Genomic DNA, 20499 nt, shown 5'->3' with positions numbered 1-20499 from the left:
TCTGTTTCCTGTACTTCCTGTCTAATAGTATGGATAGCTGCTGTCTGGACATCTTCATAATGCAGACAAACCATCAGTCATACAGTCCCCAGAAGTAGTGCAAAGCACAGTAACTATAAAACTGCTGTCCCCTTCAAAATATAGCAACTGGAACTTGAATTCTAATAGTTTTTTTCCCCATGAACGGAAATTGCATTCACAGAAGGAAAAAGGAAGAACCCCTTCTGCTCTCAGAAGGACACCTTGTGTTCACAGAAGGATTCACAGAGCAAAGACCAAAGACCATGTCTATAGATACAAACCAATTATCTGTCAACAATTGGAAGTATTATTCCTTCTAATAGCAGATGATGAGTATCAATAGGGGTATAGCCAGAACAGAGGCACTGAGAAAACGAGGAGGAGGTATTGACTTTCACAGAGACACCCTGAGGTTTACAGTAACACAAAACAAACAAGGGGGGAATCTCCCCCCAAATACTCCAAGGAGGATATCCAACACAGAATGTTGATTGTTGGTTGGAAAAGACAAAAGGGAAATTTGGGGTTATGCTGAAATTGCCTGCTAGAGGAGGGCATGGGTGGCTACTAATACTCCTGTTAGGAGGTGAAAATACACTGGAACATATTGTTGCAGGTCCACTGTATAGAACTCTGTAATGACATTTTCAGAAAACTGTCTCCCATCTTGATCTTAGTTATGTACTAGGCTAAAAATAAAACCAAAACTAGCTCTTTAAAAAGAAAGGTTCTAAATTACTGCATTCTACCTAGATCATTGAGGTCAACATGCAGTTGTTCCGAATGAATCCTTCCCAAGGCATTTTCAGCACGGACCCAAACAGAAAATGTTTGGTTTTTCTGCATTTGTCTCAGAGGAATGGTAACGGAGGCATTGTTTGCAGAAAAGTTTTTATGTTCTTCTTCCTGAAAACTATAAAGATCAAATTATCAAGCTGCATATAATTCTGTTGTAACTATAATCCAAACATCTAAAGTAGTTATTTTTTAAAAAAAATTAACAAATTCCACTAAATATGATTGTAGTCAAAAGGCCAAGAAGCTTTATTGAATTTGTTAACCGTAAGATAACATTTAAACATGTTGAAGTAGACGTTGTTCTGATATTGTTAAAGATATTGTTAGTCAGTTTGATCAGCAATAAAGACTTGCACATTACAGTATAATTAACCATAAAACTATATGAGCATTTTCCCTTCCACCACATTTTCTCTATCAAAGCTCTAGACCAGTATTTACCTTACAAACACATATATGGAAGACGGGGAGAATCAGGAAACTAGGGTGGGGGTGGGAATGCAACAGATAGGACAAGACTGTTATACTAAATACAGTATTGGGAAAAGCCTCAAATTCCTGTTATAATGGAACGAGAAGCAAAATTGCAGTGAATATTCAGTTATTATGGCACAACTTAACAAGCTGCATGAGAGTGAAAGAAGGAAGGCAGAAACTTAATTTGTTTATACTGAACAGAACTCAACAGTGTTTACTGATTATGGCATAACAAAGCACACTTTTCATAAGATCCAAACTATCTGAGATGTTATAATGTAACCTCAAAATATGAATGTAAATATTTTTAACTTTCATTTTTTCTTTACAACATTCAAAGCAAAAATTAGTATATTGTTTTTATGAAAACAAAATATAAATTAAAAATATATAGGGCAAGGGTAAGACTTCCCTCTCCCCATTGTTTTTCCATTGCAAATCACCTCCTGTTGAAAGCACTTTGGAGGCTGTCAGACTAAGGGCTCATTCAAACTCACCTGGATTATCCACATTTTGCCTATTCGCGTTGTGCTTGGATAGTCCCCACTTCTGTTTTTTCCCCACTTTTTCACCTGTTTTTTTACTTTTTAAAATGTCCAGAAAACCGCTGTTTTTTTGGCCACACATCAAACATTCTTTCCGGATTTTCCCAAAGTCCAACCTCTAACTCCACCTCTATGAACCAATTGGTCCACAGAATATGAGGTGTGCTCCCTGCACCAAAGCACACGCAGGCGCTTGGACGCAAGAGCGGGAAATTTGAATTTAAGTTGCTGTAATGAGGAGGAGGGAGCTAGCGGAGGGTGAGTGAGCAATGTATCCGCTCACTCCGAAACAATTTCCCCCTAAATGTGAAATTAACAAGCAGAAGATAGCAGCAGTAGCAGCTCTGCAAGATGGACATAAAGGGATCGGATTATTATGCTTTGCAACTATTTTGTTTTGGATACAATGTATCTGCTCACCTTGAAACAATTTCCACTTAAGTGTGAAATTAACAAGCACTGGCAGCAGGCATTAGCTGCAGCTCTCCAGAGACCAAAAAACACTCCTTCTTTCATCCTTAAGAGGGGCAAAATAAAAGGGAAGAAGGGGGGAGAGAGAAAAGAGGGAAAAAACCTAACTGCTCTTAAAAACCAGGTAGAGCGTGGAGTCCAGGGCCAGGTCTGTGCCGATCTCCTTCGCCCTGGAAGTTTGCGAGTGCTCTGAGCGGAGGGCAAGTGTGAAGCAGGCAGGGTGCCCTTCCTTCTCCTTCCCTGCTAACCACCCCTACATTTAAGGCCACCAAGACCAGAGGCTGCAATGTGCCTTGAAGTTACTACTGCGGAACCAAGCAGATTCTTGCAAGTTGGGGATTTGGGGAAAGTTCCCAGGCAGCCTTGAGCTCACAAGCCATCTCCATTTCACACATGAGTAGCAGTAGGGACATGCATCGTTCGCTGGCCAGAGAAGGAGCAGGTGCAGGGAGCTTCCCTCTCCTGTTTGTGGGCAGGGGGAATGGGACCTCAGTCTGTTTCTGCTTGTTTTGTCTCCCTTCCTCCCAAAACTTAAGCAAGTAACCCAGAGAGGAGAGGAGAGTGACGTTTCAGGCAGACGGAGGAGCACCCAAGAGGCAGCATGAAGCAAAGGGCAAAGCATGAGGAGGCTTTCTTGTGGTAACTGCGGGGCAGTGAAGTGAACCGATCAGCTGTGAGGCGGCCGGCACACACACACCCAGCCTTTTGTTGCAGCTACTGCCCCTGGCTTCCATCTGCCTGGGCAGTGCAGCGACCAGTGCTGAGGCTGATGACCACCTGGCCGGTGGTCCACTGTGACCTGCCACCCCTCACTAGCTTGCCCTCCCCTTGGCTACTCGCTTGCACCCGGCGAGGCACTCCAGGAGCCAGCAACCAGCCTGAGTGGCGGAAAGAAGCACAGAGCCGGCAGGAGGGTGGGGTGGAAGGGATTTCTTCACCTCTGTCCTGTTACCAGGGCTTTGTTACACATGCACTTTTCCTCAGGTTGAGAAGCAGGAAAAGCTAAGGGGAGTTTACCCAGCCACTGTAGTACCTCCTTGTGTGCAAATGTGGAAATGCACATTTCTGCATCTGAGGAGTACAACGTAACATCCTGTGGCTCGGATTGGTTCAGTTTCCCGGGCTTTTCCAAGCACATTCCTGCACGTGATTGGCTGAAAATGAAGGAAGGGGAATGGGGAAACCCCAATGACCGCCCACAGAACGCCTCCTGCTCTAAAGTCTGCGGTATTGCATCTGAGCCCCTAACATTGCAGCAGATGATTCACACTTTAAAAAAGATAATCGCATTTTCTGCGGTTGTGCCAAAGCGGATTTAACCACGCAAAAACGCACTTTTGTGCGGGACGTCATCAGGACGACCGAAAAATAATGAGAACACAAAGCGATCATGTCACACATTATACAGTAGTCTGGATGAGCCCTAATGGTATGTACACCTTTACCTGCTATGTAACAGGTCATTTGACCCTAACCAAATTTCTCCTGTTAAGTGAGTGGAACAAGAGTTTTAAATTTGGTAGGATCATGCCAATTTGCTTTCATAAAGTTTAAATTTGCAAAAAATAAATGATAGAAACAGACATGAAGAAACTATTTTAGATGTGCCCTGAGAGTTGGCCAGCCCTGGGACATAATCTCCTTCCCCCCTGTTGGAATTGCCCTGCCCATCCCATATCACAAACTGCTTTTGAAACTTGGTATCAAAAGAGTTTTGCATTGCATATTGTAGGCCTACTGTTCAAGTGATACAAGTCCCAACTTTCCTTGGATGCTTGAAACTAGTTTCAAGGTTCTTTGGGATCTCAACTATAATGCAAGCTACCAGACTGCAGTTCAAGGCACCATCGCCATTTCTACTGAGTGTGAAACTCTCTGATATGAGAGACTCATGACTGTCATCAATAGGACAGATCTAGTGACCTGGTTTCCCCTGCAGAAAATGTAAGTAGGACATTTCATCTTTTTCCAGTTATCAGCACTATGGCATGTGTATGATCGTCCTTGGTTTGTGGGTTGCTGTCTCTCACCACAAGTTTAGTCCACAATGTCAGTTATAGCACTGTTGTAATCTTAATCTTTGGGTGAATGTGCAGTTAACCTAGTTTTAGGGGAAACATACTACAGACAAATTCATGTCACAAAGCATCTCAACAATGTTTTTTTTGTGTGTGTGCATGTCTTTTAAAGTGAAAATCAGACTTGGGATTTTAAGCAAAGGAATTTTAAGCAAAGGAACGATGGGATACTTAACTGTCCTCCAGCTAGCCATTTTCTTACTAAATGTACACCCTACCCTCACCCCAGTTCCAGGTGCATATTTGCACTTCTTAAAAAAGCACCTGAAGCTTGTCAGTGAGGAAATCAGCATGGGCTCATATTTTGTGCAGCAAAATAGTGGTGGGAAAAGCATCAGGCATCCTCCTTCCTCCTCCTACCTGTTGCACCACTGCTCAGAATTGCAGCCTGCTAAGACTACTTTCCATTTTTTGGAAAACAAAATTGCTGATATTCATCATCCTTCAAAAAGTTTTCTTAAGTTTCCCATTCTGACTACAGGGATTTGTTCATGAAATTGTGTCCAACAGTAGCGGTGATTGATACATCCAAAAGTGATGTTAGTACAAGTCCTTCCACCCTGCACACTCTGCTAAGCCACTTTCACTGCACTTTCACACATTCCTACCATTCCCAAGCTCAACTCCCATTATGCCCTTGGAAGTACCTCCTATGAGCTGTAATAGTCATGTCCAGAGGCACTATACCTCTAAATACTAGATGCTGGGGGTGTGGGCAGGGGGACAACCGGAGCTCTTATATCTTTCTTTGTAAGCTTCTCAGAGACCTTGTAGGAGCCACTGTTGGAAACAAAATGCTGAACTAAGCAGAGACAAGTGACTTGCCCAATATCACAAATGGAGTTCAAGGCAGACTATTTCCTTGATCCCACATAAGTGAGGCTAAAACAGAAAGCCACTTCTCCAACATCATAAACTGAGCACAAGGCAGAGACTGGGCCTGGACCCCAAACATCAACTACCCCAAATCATTTTGCCTTAAATTAACTTACCCCCAAACATTCAGATTTCCCCAAATTTATTTCCCACATAGACTCTCAAAACCCTTCACTTAACATGCAAAGCCCCTTAGATTAATTTATCACTCAGAGCTTCCCCAAATCCATCCCCTTTCAGTTAATTTATCTCCTGCCCCAACACACATTTCTCTTCTATCCAAGCTCTCCTTCAGTACAACTTGATCCTCTTTCCTTCTGTCTCTAGCTTAAAGATATTGTTTCTAATCAGTAGCTTCCCACCTGAACAATAAAAGCCAGCCTGCCACCACAGCCCCTTCCCAATTGTACCACATGCTACCAGGCATGTACCCATGCACAACTACTTCTATAGAGGTAAGCAGAGGTAAACTCTTTCTGCATTTTGTCCTTTGCTTATCTATTTTCTGTAGGCACTGAACTCCCAACCACCACCACCTGCAGGGCAAATATAACAAAAATCTATCAATTCACATTGATTCTTGCTGTAGATTGGGGGTTGTGGTCTTAAAAATAGTCATTCAGTATGCTGTGGTCCTTATTAGAGATAGCACAAGTGTTCAGTGCATTACAATTGCTGCAACAGGAAGAAAAATAAGAGGTTCACCAAGACCATCAGCAATTTTCAAGGGGTCCATGGGAGAAAAAGTTTGGGAACCACTGCATTATATCATAAGTGAATCTCTGGTTCATTCTTTGCAAGGTGTTCATGACTCTCCATGGTACAGAAACCCCATAATGCAATGTTTCCAATTTGATATAGATGCATCAAACAACTTTCTTACCTCTTCAAGTATAGCTTGTAGCTAGTGCTTAAATGTGTGTCCTTGCCTGGGTTCCAAGTGCATGTCATATTATCCGAATACTCATATATGACACAAGTTAGATTGGTCGGCATGTCAGGCAGATCTACAATTTAAAAAGCATGAAAGATTATGTTCATTCAAAACACATGAAAGTAGTTAATGGGTGACTTATCAAGTGACCAAATAATCTGCCATGGCTTCTATTATCATTCTAAATTAAATATTCTGCAAATTAAAAAAAACAGTGCTCTTTTCCTTAAGAAGAAAGAGAGCAATACAAGCAGTCTGAAGCTGCAATCTTTACCACACTTGCTTGAAAGAACATTCTACTCATGTGAATGGGATTCCCTTACATATATGTAGTTTAGGCATGGGCTGCCAGTCTTCCATAATGATTACTAGCAAAGGATTTTAAAACATTCTGTAACCTTTTATGCAATTCTTTATTATCTTGCAATTAACTGTTCTAAGAACAAACTATGATGTGGCTTACAGGACAATAATCTGCTTTCAGAAACTTTTATTTGATCTATACTGACCATTTTAAAAACCACTGTAAGACTGAGTTTTCTTCATGTTTTAAACTAGCTGCATTTCTAAGCTGTGAAGTCTGAATCTGAAGTTAAAGCTCCAAGTTGTCCTTCTCCCTCTGATCTCCCTTTTCAACTAAAGGGCATTTCCCTCCACAGTGGTTCAATATAAGTCAACTGAAATATGCCCCAATGTCCTACTGAGGTTCCATATACATGTCCAGCTCAGAGCTTGGAAGTAATATGTTACTTGTATTTCATTACTTTTTTGAGGAATGAGCAGGTAATTCCTTTACATTTTGATTGTAATAGAACTAGAAGTAATTTTACTAGTTTTGTGGAGTAATCGTAATGTTTCCAGCATTAGTTTGGGGCATTACTTGGGGGGGGGAAGCAGGGGAAGTCTTCTGCTCCTCTGATTTGTGGATGAAAATCATGTGCCTCAAACTGGGCTTCTGTGCAGCGTCGCTCTTCCCTCATGCTCTGTGGTAGGAGGTGATGAGGGAGGCGGTGGAGAGTGAGACGGGTGGAGTCGAGAAAACAATTGTTTTTAAAAATGGATGGTGGTGGTGAAGACTGGAGTGGAGGAAAAAAGGAGCTGGAGGGCAAGAACATTGATAAAGGAGGAGAAGGAGGCAGCAGCAGAATGGAGATAAAGAACTGTGGAGGTGAAAGATGACAATGTGATTACTGTGTTTGCGGTTGGCACACAAAGTGGCCTCCACCACCCTCTCTGGCTACTGTGCTGCATTTGCAGTATTTTAACTTTTTTGCATCTCAGGGGAAAATGTTTGCTTGGGTGAGTGTCCCTTAGATGGTGTCAGGGCAGGGTCCAGGAGGTGGTTAAATGAGAGAGATTATGCTTGCTGGCTGAGGGGGTGGGTTGCACTTGGTTTGACATGCAAAGATCTGAGTAGTGGTCTCTGCCTCCCTCCCCACCTCCCTTACCAGCGGAGAGACCACCATTGTTATCTTATGGATAAAAAGAATGATTCTACTACCTCTGTATGTGTGTGTTTATTTTTAATGTTTTTTTAAGCTACTTAGATGTGCAGCAGCCAAGGCCAGCACCTTCTAGGCATTTTTTTAAAAAAGTAGCTGAAATGTAATTGTAGTGATTACTTTTGAGGAAAACTAAAGCAATCAGTTACTTTCAGAGCAACTGCAATTGTAACGGTAATTACTACTTTTTTGGGCCATGCGATTGTAATTGTAATTTATTACTTTTTAAAAGTAATCTTCAAAGCTCTGGGCCAGCTACTATCAGTAGAAACAGTGTTCTTGGTAAGAGTTGTTTCCTTATACAACCAGTGGGATGTGGTGAAGTTATTTTTGGCAGTGGTGGTGGTAGTAGTACTATATTCACTTGTAAGCAAGACTTGAATCCTTTGCATGCTTAGCTGGGAGTAAGTCCCAGTACATACAGTGAAAGTCAAAGGAGTGTACAATATCAAAAATACATTAAAAAAATACAATTCAGAATAAAACAGTAGTTGCTGTTGAGTAATATCTTGCTCAAAGGTAAGTCCTACTTACTCCCTGGGTTTAGGGAGTGCTTAGAATTGCAGCCTAAGATCAAAGCTCTAAATGAATGTTTTTTAAATTACAAATGTAAAGTCCCATCACCAAAATGTCATCCTCGCCTATCTGCAGAGGGGTAGCCTTGTTAGCCTCTTGCAGCAAACACGACAAAGAGTCTTGTGGCACCTTAAAGACTAGCAAATGTATTATATCATAAGCTTTCATGGACTATATTTCATTTTATCAGATGCATACTTGTAAATTGGTGAATGATAATTTCATTCAGTAATTCCTTTCACTTTCCACATTAATTGAAATTATTTAGAACTAGCAAAACACCTACACAGCATACACATAAATTACTTACAGCCCATGCAAAATTGTGTTCCGCATATTGATATCCTTTCTTGAGGACAGTCAGCATAACATGTGACTATGGAAAATTGAGTTTCATAATTGTGAAGCCGAAGTTGAACTGTAGTTTTGTTTATAACGGACAACAATCTGTCCCCGAAATCAACATTATTTAGACGCATATGTATTTTGGCATTCTGACAGAATTTTTTATCAGAATGGCAGTTTACAGAAATATTCTGGCCCATTTGAATAACTGAAGCTGGTTCTGTCCACACCTTCCCATCACACTGAATAACACCTGGGGAGAAAAATAAATCAATTTCCATAAATAGCTTATCAATTATTTAGAAGAAAACATACTCAGCTTAGTCAGGTACCTACAATTTGGCCAAAATATTTCAACGGTAACCAGTGTGGTGTAGTGGTTAAGGTGCTGGACTATGACCTGGGAGACCAGGGTTCGATTCCCCACACAGCCAAGAAGCTCACTGGGTGACCTTGGGCCAGTCAGTGCCTCTCAGCCTCAGAGGGAGGCAATGGTCAACCCCCTCTGAATACCACTTACCATGAAAACCCTATTTGTAGGGTCACCATAACTCAGAATCGACTTGAAGGCAGTACACACACCAGAGCTTGGAAAAGTTACTTTTTTGAACTACAACTCCCATCAGCCCTAGGCAACATGGCCACTGGATTAGGCTGATGGGAGCTGTAGTTCAAAAAAGTAACTTTTCCAAGCTCTGACACACACACACAGTTATGTAATCCCAAGATCCAATATAACCTGGAAAAGACAGGACGACCAGTACAAACTGAATCATTTGAGTTGATGGTGATTAGTAAGTTCCAGTTATAATTTTGGAAAGACAACCAGCACAGACGTGATACAGTAATATCCTTGCCTAAATGAGACAGATGTGTATGTCACAAATATATAATATGACATGGTCTGTGAACAAGTATGAGGCTGCATTAATCATTATGCTAAATACAGGAAAAGGCCACAATCACATTAAGGGACCTCATGTGATGAAATTACCCAGGGCTTCCCTAGTATGAGGAATGTGTTTATACTGCATAAAGCTGTTTTCATGTTATCTCTTATCCCTAATGCAGAAATCTAGAGACTTTCTTTATCACATGACTGTACCGGAATGACATACTGAGTGGAGAAATACCTCCAGCTTGATTTCAAGAGTAGGATGAGAAGGAACTGATCTTTGCATATTTGCCTCTGTATAAAGACTTCCATATGTTTGAATCTGGTTAAAGTATGAATGAAACAATTATCTATATAACAGAGTAGGGTTTAACAGTTTTGTAGGGAGCATTATGTTCAGTAAAAATATTGTCACTGAGCGATTACTCTTTTTTTTTTTTTCTTGTTGGATTGCAGTCCATCCTCACTATGTCCTCTTTTATTTATTTTCAAATAAACATAAGAAGCTTGTCGAGGAATCCAGTTACTGAACTTGGTAATCCAAAATACTCATCCACGGCTGTGGCTTACCAATGAGTAATGGTTTCACTCAGGGCCAATACACCCAACCCTTTCAGCAAGCTACAGTGTGGGTTGCTGCCCTGCTTAGGTCTCAGTCCCTAAGCTTGGTTGTGACAAGAGCACACAACAGGGGCCACTATAGGCTCAGGTCCAAAAAGCAAAAGCACCAGGTGGTACCAAGAAGACTTCAAAAACAAAGTCAAGGTGAAGCCAAGGTCAAGCACAACAGAGCAGTCCTGAGTCAAACATAATCCAAAGGCAGAATCATGGGGCAGAGGTCCAGAGGGAGTCAGAAGGGTGGGCAAAGGCAGAGAAGTCAGGTTGCAAGAGTAAAGAGCTAAAAGGCATATGCTGCTCCAGCAATGAATACACCTTAACTGAAGATTTACCGTTTACTGGCAAGGGATGTACTTATTCCCAAGGAGCCCTTTAGTTTTGGGTAGACTGGTGCCATTGGACTCTTAGGTGTGCTCTCTTTTATCGACCAGATGCTTGAGCCTGGACCTCTGCAGCTACTCTTGAGGACTGGGAGGTAGTTCAGCCTCCCCTTCCAAAATGGTATTGGTATGTAAAGCCCTCAACAACTTGGGATCAGCTTACTTACAGGACCGCCTTACCCCATATGTGCCCACTCAAGCACTTCGATCTGCAGGATAGGCAGTGTTACAGGTACCACATAATACTCATTCCACATTATAAGAAATAGTTCTTTTAGTGTGGCCACACCTACTCTGGAACTCCCTGCCTATTGATATCAGACAGGTGCCTTCACTGTATTCTTTTCGGTGTCTGCTTAAAACTTTTTTGTTTAGGCAAACCTATCCAGACATATAGATGTTGATATATTTTAATCTTTTAGTCTGTTGTTGTTTTAATTGTTTTAATATGTTTTTAATTACATGTTTTTGTAAACCGCTTAGAGATGTTTTACAATAAAATAAAAAATAAATAAAAATGCCAAATGCTAAACCAAAGACACCTCTTGCAATTTTAATAGCTATATGACCTGGAGAAGTGTAGACTGTGACAAATGTGGCATCCATGTCATGATAATGCATCTCTGCTAAAAACCAGCAAGTGCTGAGGTATATATTCAGAGGCATCATCTAATTCTGAACTAATTTTAGGTTCATCTTCCACAGATACATGACCGAGGGGAAAAATAACCTTTTATATAATTTTGATCAAAAAGAAAATGGTAATATGAATTCCATTACTGAAAGTAGAAATGCTATTGTAAAAATCATATTAGAGACTTGCATCACTGCTGACAAATGTATTTTTGGGAATAATATGAGTGCTAGGCTGAATGCATTGCCTGGAATCAAAAACATTTCTCTTTTAGCTTGCTGTATTTTCTAGCTCAGAACAAATGAGCATCTCTTCAACCTGTAGCTATCAATCTAAATTTACTTAAAACTAAAACCCAATTTTATTAACTTGCAATCCTAGTTAATAAAATAGAGGGTACTGGGGTCAAAAGGTTGAGAACACTTTGACCATATCTCTGTGTTTGCATAAAGTTAAGTGTCGTAGGTCTGTCAACAGCTGTGTTTTGTAACTTGGATGCCTAATCTGACAATGAATATCTACCTCTTTCACTGAGACCTTGTATCTTGAGGTTGCTAACATGATGTCTCTTGGCCTTAACCCATCATGATTTGCATTGTTTGCTTATGGACATAAAAATTAAATCCCTACCCATTTGAAGCATCCTGATGACCAGCTGAAGCCAAGTTCTCAAGTGTAAGACTGTTCTAATAAAGAATTTACTACAAACGAATCTCATTCCCCTTATATTATGGGTCAATCTATCCATCATGCTACTTACAATGGCACACTCAGCCTGCTCATTTTACAGGAACCACTCAGACTGATATCTGCATTCATACATGACTGAATCTGTCTGCTGCATTGCCATGTAGCCAAAACCTACACTAATCATTTTTATATTGCTTAACTATAAGAAAAATGGCAAGCAGAAAATGAAATGGGAAAATCTAGTAATTTAGTATCTCCCAGTCTTTTATAGGATGTAATACTTACCTGGTCCTGTAGTTGCTGAACAATGATGAGAAAGGAGGACTTGGTACATTTTGCAGTAGAGTATGTATAACAGTATCAAAATTTTTGAAGTAACCATCATTCAAAAGTTGTTGGAGTCTGGCAAACATGCATTGCCTAAAAACAAAGGAAAATAATATTAGAGGTTTCCTCTGTTAAACTATATTTTCTAAAGAGTAAAGAAAAACAATGCCACAAGACGACAATGATAAAATGTTGAACAAAGACCTATGTATCCATACTTACCTCTATAAGTAGTTCCAAATCCTGTTCATTAACAGCACTTCATTAACAAAAATACACAGGGTGTATTTCTATTCAATAGTAGATGGGCAGCACAATCCAACTTACAGGTAGCCAGTAGGAGGGGGGTCGGTGGAGGAGCAGCTGGCAGCTGCCGGCTTGGCTGAATGGAGGCTCTGTTGGGAGCTGCATACGGGAGCCGGATGGGAAGAGCCGACTCCCATGAATAGGCCTACCAGGCAGTAAGTGCTCCTCAGACACCACCATTGTCATTATTTTACTCCACCGGCCTTTTTGCTGGTGGGATTCTCAATTGGAGCGGGACCCAGGGGAGCGCTCCAGGGGGGACTTGGATCTCACGTAAGTCCCCCTCTGTGGCTCCACCCTGGAATGCCTCATTTTCGGGGCTACAGCCAGATCTCTGTCCACTGAGCTGGCTGATCCTGGCGGACCCCTAACAGTACCAATAAGGTCCTGGCGGTGCCGCAGCTCAGCCAGGATAATCAGGGGTATAGTGGTCCAGGGTCTTAAAGTATCTTAGACCCTTTACTTTTTTGGGAGCAGGGTTCCAGCAGGGTCCCTATGTCTCCAGCGTCCTATGAGCCAATCAGCATGAAAGGGGAGTGTGTTGGCCACTGAGAAGAGTCTTCTAACATGCTTCCTTGTCCTTTCCTGCTGACTGGAGCCAATCAGGGTGAAAGGAGGCAAATCAGCCACTAAGAACTCTCTTCTCAGTAGCTAACACACTCCCCTTTCATGCTGATTGGCTCCTAGGGACATTTGTTGTTGTGGGAGAAGTTGCATGTGGGAAGAACTGAAGAGTGTGGAGATGACAACAGAGAGGAAGTGAGTGAGCAAGGGGAGATGGCTGTGAGGGGACGTGGCATGACTATCAGGAAGGGACCCTACACTTCTGAATTTTGTCACTACACTACTGGCCAGGATGGGGGGCTTCAGACTACTAGGATTAAGACCAAGGTACATTGGTAAGCAAATCCTTTTTGCCAGGGATTTTGCCATTTGAGATCTAGAATCTATTTAATGCAGCTGGCTACTTTTTCTTACCCATGTAGCAACAAATGGGGTAGTGAACGGCCAATGGTGTTAACTTTGTTATTAACAAATTTTAGCCAAGAGCAAGCATAGTTATGAAGCAAAGCCAGGGATAGGTAGAGCAACTCTGCTGAGAATAAATATAGGTGAAGAGAGGAACCGGGACTACTCTACTGTTTCTATTGAGCAAATACCTGTTTCATGTGGTAAGGCTACACTGAAGACACATCTTGGTACACAAAAAGATCTTTCTCAAAAAGCTAGTTTCTGTTGTCTCTAAGGATTCATTAATCCATTCATTAATCCCCAGAAACCAAAGCTGAACTCTGTACATAATCTTGGCAGAGCTTGGAAAAGTTACTTTTTTAAACTACAACTCCCATCAGCCCCAGCCAGCATGGCCACTGGATTGGGCTGATGGGAGTTGTAGTTCAAAAAAGTAACTTTTCCAAGCTCTGAATCTTGGTAACTGCTTTGCATCAGATACAGGTTCCCAGTCTTGCAAACTGCTGACAGATCGCATTACATAGGTATTCTGCATCACTGAAAATTTAGAAGTGTTGTTCCCAAATAATTGCAGGGATGCAGCAATTATTTACTCTGTCATTATTGCTCCTGTGATGATATACCAAAATAATTTACAATCTTTATTGTAACTGTGATCAGAGTTTCCCTGCTGTTCTTTTCTGTGGCATTTTTCCTAAGAAGATTTTTGTAGCTTTTTTTCAACTGAACATAAACACAAGATATCTTCTTAGCTCTAGATACTCTGTATTGCTTATAAGATTCTTGCATGGTTTTTTTTAAGTCAGTGCAGTCTCTTATCAGACATTTGCTCTGGTTCTCTAATTACATGGCTGGTAGTCAGATGTTCACAAAAGTAATTAAAGTAATTAAAGTATTGAAGGCTACTAATGAGATTGTCATTGATTCCTTTTCCCCTGTGGTCTTGAGATGCAAGGGCTCAGATGAATTTAAGAGGCTACAAAGTTTGGTCTCTAAATTGTACCCATTGAAGCCTCTTAAGATTGATACATTCTACAGCTCTAAGGGCAGGTTCACAGAGCTTATGTGTAGCAAACTACCAACAGTTTAGGGAATTATGTGTATAGTCACTGAAGGAGTTTCCATGAGACAGCTGTTCTTACGTTTTCATCCTCTTCTCAGCTTAACATCTTGATTCACTAATAGGTGTAAAAAAAAAAACCTTGCAGTTTAAGAATATACCTATAGCCAACAGATATTTCTATCAAACTTTAAAAAGCAGGGAAATTGTGCAGCTATAGTGAATGCACCAGGGGAGCAGGACACCTGATCACCTCTCTGAGATATTGTACTGCCCTACAAACACAATTTGAGTTGGTCTTTCACAGTCTAATCTACCTCCTGTGTTGCTTGGAAGAATTTGGTAACGTGCCTCTGAGCATATGGTGAGTGGTGGCAACATCTGCCATCTCCAAAGATGGAGAATTACATTTTTGTATGTTTGTAGGTGTTCTTCTTGTTGTTGTTGTTATGTGCCTTCAAGTCAATTACAACTTATGGTGACCCTATGAATCAGTGACCTCTAAGAGCATCTTTCATGAACTACCCTGTTCATTTTTTATAAGTTCAGGTCTGTGGCTTCCTTGATGGAATCAATCCATTTCTTGTTTGGCCTTCCTCTTTTTCTACTCCCTTTTGTTTTTCCCAGTATTATTGTCTTTTCTAGTGAATCAGGTCCTTTCATTATATGTCCAAAGTATAACCGAAGTTTCATCGTTTTAGCTTCTAGTGATAGTTCTGGTTTAATTTGTTCTAACACCCAATTATTTGTCTTTTTCACAGTCCATGGCATGCGCAAAGCTCTCCTCCAACTCCACATCTCAAATGAGTTGATTTTTTTCTTATCCTCCTTTTTTTACTGTCCAATTCTCGCATGCATACATACAGATTGGGAATACCATGGTCTGAATGATCCTGACTTTAGTGTTCAGTGATACATCTTTGCATTCAAGGACCTTTTCTAGTTCTCTCATAGCTGCCTTCCCCAGTCCTAGCCTTCTGATTTCTTGACTATGGTCTCCATTTTTGGTAATGACTGACATCCAAGCTGGATTTTGAAAGGGAAGAGGCACCAGGGATCATATCGCAAACATAGCTGGATATGGAACAGACCAAGGAATTTCAGAAGAAAATCACCCTGTGCTTTATAGATTACAGCAAAGCCTTTGACTGTGTAGATAATGAAAAACTATGAAATGCTTTAAAAGAAATGGGGGTGCCACAGCATCTGATTGTCCTGATGCTCAACCTATACTCTGGACAAGAGGCTACTGTAAGGACAGAATATGGAGAAACCAATTGGTTTCCAATCAAAAAGAGTGTGAGACAGGTTAATATCACCCTATTTATTTAATCTATATGCAGAACATATCATACAGAAAGTGGGATTGGACCAAGATGAAGGAGGTGTGAAAATTGGAGGGAGAAATATCAATAATTTAAGATATGCAGAAGATACCATACTAATAGCAGAAACCAGTAATGATTTGAAACAAATGGTGATGAAAGTTAAAGAGGAAAGCACAAAAGCAGCACTACAGCTCAACATAAAAAAGACTAAAGTAATGACAACAGAAGATTTATGTAACTTTACAGTTGACAATGAGGACATTGAACTTGTCATGTATTATCAATACATCAGCACAGTCATTAATCAAAATGGAGACAATAGTCCAGAAATCAGAAGTAGGCTAGGACTTGGGAGGGCAGCTATGAGAGTACTAGAAAAGGTCCTCAAATGCAAAGATGTATCACTGAACACTAAAGTCAGGATCATTCAGACCATGGTATTCCCAATCTCTGTATGGATGTGAAAGTTGGACAGTGAAAAAGGTGGATAAGAGAAAAATCAACTCATTTGAAATGTGGTGTTGGAGGAGAGCTTTGCGCTTACCATGGACTGCAAAAAAGACAAATAATTGGGTGTTAGAACAAATTAAACCAGAACTGTCACTAGAAGCTAAAATGATGAAACTGAGGTTATCATACTTTGGACACATAATGAGAAGACCTGATTCACTAGGAAAGACAATAATGCTGGGAAAAACAGAAGAGAGTAGAAAAAGAGGAAGGCCAAACAAGAGATGGATTGATTCCATCAAGGAAGCCACAGACCTGAACGTATAAGATCTGAACAGGGTGGTTCATGACAGGTGCTATTGGAGGTCACTGATTCATAGTGTAGCCATAAGTCGTAATTGACCTGAAGGCACATTACAAACAACAACAATATGTTAGAAACCGCTCCTTACATTCCTTCTTCAATAAGACATCCACAAGATCCTGCAAATGGCACCTTTACAGTCCTGTATAAACAGTTTGAATATAACCGTACCTGGCCATAGCATAACTACCTTACCTTTCACTCAGCTTCTTTGGAGTAAGAGCTGTTGCTGCCTTGGTTTGCTGCATCCTATGAGCACTTACTTGGGGGTAAGTCTCATTCAGCACAATGGGATTTACTTTTGATTAAACATGCATAGGACTGCCCTGTCTGTGGTATTCTCTTCCCCCCTCCCCAGTAGTAAGTCCGACTTACAAAAAACTCTAATGATGATTAATTAAGAGCTGTGGATTAAAGGCAAAGGTAGAAAGATGAATCTTGTTGCTGGGGGGTGGGGGGAGGCATCCCTCTCTGCTTTGGCAATGTACCTGCAAGCCACAGAGGGGTGTTAAGTTTGGTTCCTTGCAAAGGGAGTGCAGCTGCATCAGTAGAGGGCCTGGCATTAGAAATGAAAAACAAAACTCAGCAAAAACCTAAATGGCTAAGAGAGGGAATTTCCTGGGAGAAAAGGGTTTAGGAACATGGGATTCTTTGAGGAAAACCTGAAAGCAGATTTCAGGGCGCAAGCTGCATGACTTTCAACCCCACCGGGCTGGGGCTTGTATTGTTTGTCAATGACTGACTTGTCAGGCTCAGGGGGAAAAACACGCACTCACATACAAATACACACCAAGTGAGGCTAGAGCAGAAAGTGTTTAAATTGGTGCCACGCTAGAGCAGTATGTGAACTGAACACATGCAACTTTTGGCTGAGTCATATACTGCACACCTCCTCCCATGATAGTCACATCCACATTCCACACCATACGTTTAAAGCACATGACTTCCGCAAAGAATCCTGGGAACTGTATTTTAGGGGTCATGGGTGTTGTAGCTCTGTGAGGGGTAAACTCACTTCCCAGGATTCTTTGCTCAGTTTCCAGGATTCTTTGTGGGAAGCCATGTGCTTCAAATGTATGATGGGGTAGGGCTATATTGGAATGTCAAAAAGGTAACACAGTGAATGGCCGTGTTGGAAGCGAACACCCAGTCTGTTTCCTGCCACTCCTGTTATCTGCTACTATATCTGGATGCCTCATCAGGACTGCAAGCAGTGTGGGGCTCTGGACTTTAGGCCCCAAAGTCTGCTGCGTGCCTCTAAGAAAGCAAACCTCTCTAACCCTCTGCAAGATCCCTTGCCTTCTTTCTTTGTTACTTACCACAGCTTAGTTAGAAGCACAAGCAGTGACAAGTCAGCCATAGGCTGCATATGCTGAGTAGTAGTGTGGTAGTGTACTTCCAAAAGATGTGTGGGTAGCTGCTTCAAGAACATAACTGCCAACTCCACACCTTCAGGTCAGGGAGAAATTGAGGAAACTCACCCCTTCCCTTCCCTTCCCTTTTTGGAATAGGGAATTAGTCAGATTTCATTCATTTCTTTTCTCTCTACCTTCTTCATTTCCTAAATATTGCTATCTTTCTCATCTCATGTGGCTGAAACTCTTGTCATCTGTATTTATACATTCACATAGTGTTTCTAGGGCTCAGTCTCAGCCCACCAGGTCCATAGTGCCACTCTCTTACATTATATTATTTATTTAGATGCATCCTTCCTTCCAGAGGAGCCCTTATAATGGCAGCAGTAAGATTCCCTGCCTTTATCTCTCATTTTATGCTAGCAGACAGCCCTAGAAATACCATGTGAATGTTTAAATACAGATGACAAGAGTTTCAGCCACATGAGATGAGAAAGACAGTGATATTTCGGTGTAAGCTGTTGGTTTGAGAGCCAGTGTGGTGTAGTGGTTAAGGTGTTGGACTATGACTTGGGAGACCAGGGTTGGAATCCCCACATAGCCGTGAAGCTCACTGGGTGACCTTGGGCCAGTCAGTGCCTCTCAGCCTCAGAGGAAGGCAATGGTAAACCCCCTCTGAATACCGCTTACCATGAAAACCCTATTCATAGGGTCGCCATAAGTCGGAATCAACTTGAAGGCAGTCCATTTCCATTTTCAAGCTGTTGGTTCAGGCAATTTAAGGTTGGATAGTCTGCGTGCAATTTTACTCTGTATAAACATTCCATTTTGCAAATCATGACACCAAACCATTCTACTCTCAAAAGCCATTTGAGTGCCATAAATAAATAGATTTTTTCCGTTTGAACCTGAAATTGGGATTCAGTAATTCTTGTTGCTTTCTCCATTTAATCAAAGTGTTTTAAAAGTGCAGTGCAGTCTCCCCTGTGACATCCAATGACTCTGGATGAAACATCCCAAGATATCTTGCCTCTGTAATTACATCTATAGCCACCCACATGTGTGCACTAGTATGTACTTCACCACATCTGTCATGGGAGGGGTCTGTATCCTAAGGAACTCTAGTGAAGATGTGAACACAATAAAACAAAGGACAAAATAAAAGCAATATTTTAACAGAGACAGGTGATAGAAAATAGGGATTGTGCCTGTTCTACAGGGAGAACTAAAGGATTTGGGAAGGTCAAGGCCATCTCTATTATATCAGCAAACACTCAGAAATATCTTAGCATCTTCTAACATTGCATACTCTGAAATGTTAAAACAGTCAAACACTAATAATTTATAACTGCTGTGGAAGTTATGCAAACCCATATATTTACAGCATAGCCACAAAAACTGACATATTTTAATCCTTTTAACAAAGATTTGGGAAATAACACATAGTTTAGGCTTATATAAATTGTCTTGAATATATTGATAGATTTACCTTATTCTCTCTCAGGCCATGTGTCCGACGTCTGTGCTGAACTTGATTTCATTACTAATAGTTGCAGAATAAAACTTTCCTTCCCTTTAATGTATGTTATTCAGAATTCACTGCTACGTGAACCAATGGAGAGGGAGAAAGAGAAGCAGTTGGTGATGCATGACCTACATTAATAATAATTTAAGAACAGCTTCTCGTTTAAGAAACGTTTACTCTGTGAGTCAGTCTGTGGGGAAACCCCACAGCTCTCAAAAATCTGCCTCCTTTCTCCTAACCCCTCCCACCTCCTTGCAGCAACAAAACTGTGTAACTTTCGCTCCCTCACAGAAACATTTTATATGTTATGGTTTTCCTATCAGATTTCTGTGAATAGAGTTACCACTGTGGGTTCTTCGGAGAAAATACATGGCCAGTCTCTTAAGTTTAACCAAAGAAAGTTGAAAGCCCTGATATTCCAGCAATGTGTCGGCATAGAAGCCAGGGTAGCGGGCAAAGTATCTCTGCCTGTGAGAAAACAAAGAACGGGCTGCAGTTTAAGAAAGATGGAGACAGAGAACTGAGTTGTAGCTCTGCAAGAATCTTAGGCTGCTGGATGTCTCCCTAGAGCAGCTGTACTATAACTCCCATCAGCCCCAGCAAGCATGGCCAATAGCTTGGGGGCCAAAGGTTCCCCACACTTGCCCTAGAGATCTGATGTGGGAGCAGTGGACTTTAGCTTTCTGTTAAGAGTGTTCAAGCTGTGCTTCAACCTATGCTCAACCTGTATATTTTGAAATAAACCAAATATTTCAAAATGTCAATATGTCTCTGGGCCTCCCAAAGGTAACCAAACCTTGGTAAATACTGTAGCCCTGGAACTTCTCACTGTTTAGAGAAGTGCAGTGAGCATAATACTGCATTTATAGCATAGCCTGAGCTGTCTAGTTTTCTGATCTTTTAGGGTTTGACAACAGCGAGTTAAAAGTTAATCTATTTTGTCTAATTCTACACCAATGTGAGTCTAGGAAT

General features: G+C 41.2%; 1 protein-coding gene across 1 annotated transcript in view; it reads right to left on the bottom strand.

The window, feature by feature from the left end:
* The window catches only part of IL23R (interleukin 23 receptor), a 48950-nt gene extending 36725 nt beyond the window's left edge, over positions 1-12225 (bottom strand). The window contains exons 1-4 of the mRNA XM_061630504.1: positions 12126-12225; positions 8589-8876; positions 6150-6273; positions 771-934 (exon numbers count right to left, since the gene is read on the bottom strand). Of these exons, the coding sequence (XP_061486488.1) occupies positions 771-934; positions 6150-6273; positions 8589-8876; positions 12126-12225 (676 nt within the window). The remainder of the gene's footprint in view (positions 1-770; positions 935-6149; positions 6274-8588; positions 8877-12125) is intronic.
* Between the last annotated feature and the right edge of the window lie 8274 nt (positions 12226-20499).

This window comes from Rhineura floridana, chromosome 6, assembly GCF_030035675.1.
Source record: "Rhineura floridana isolate rRhiFlo1 chromosome 6, rRhiFlo1.hap2, whole genome shotgun sequence".
NCBI lineage: Eukaryota > Metazoa > Chordata > Lepidosauria > Squamata > Rhineuridae > Rhineura > Rhineura floridana.
Note: the sequence above shows the minus strand (reverse complement) of the source record. Positions and strands in the feature narration are given on the sequence as shown.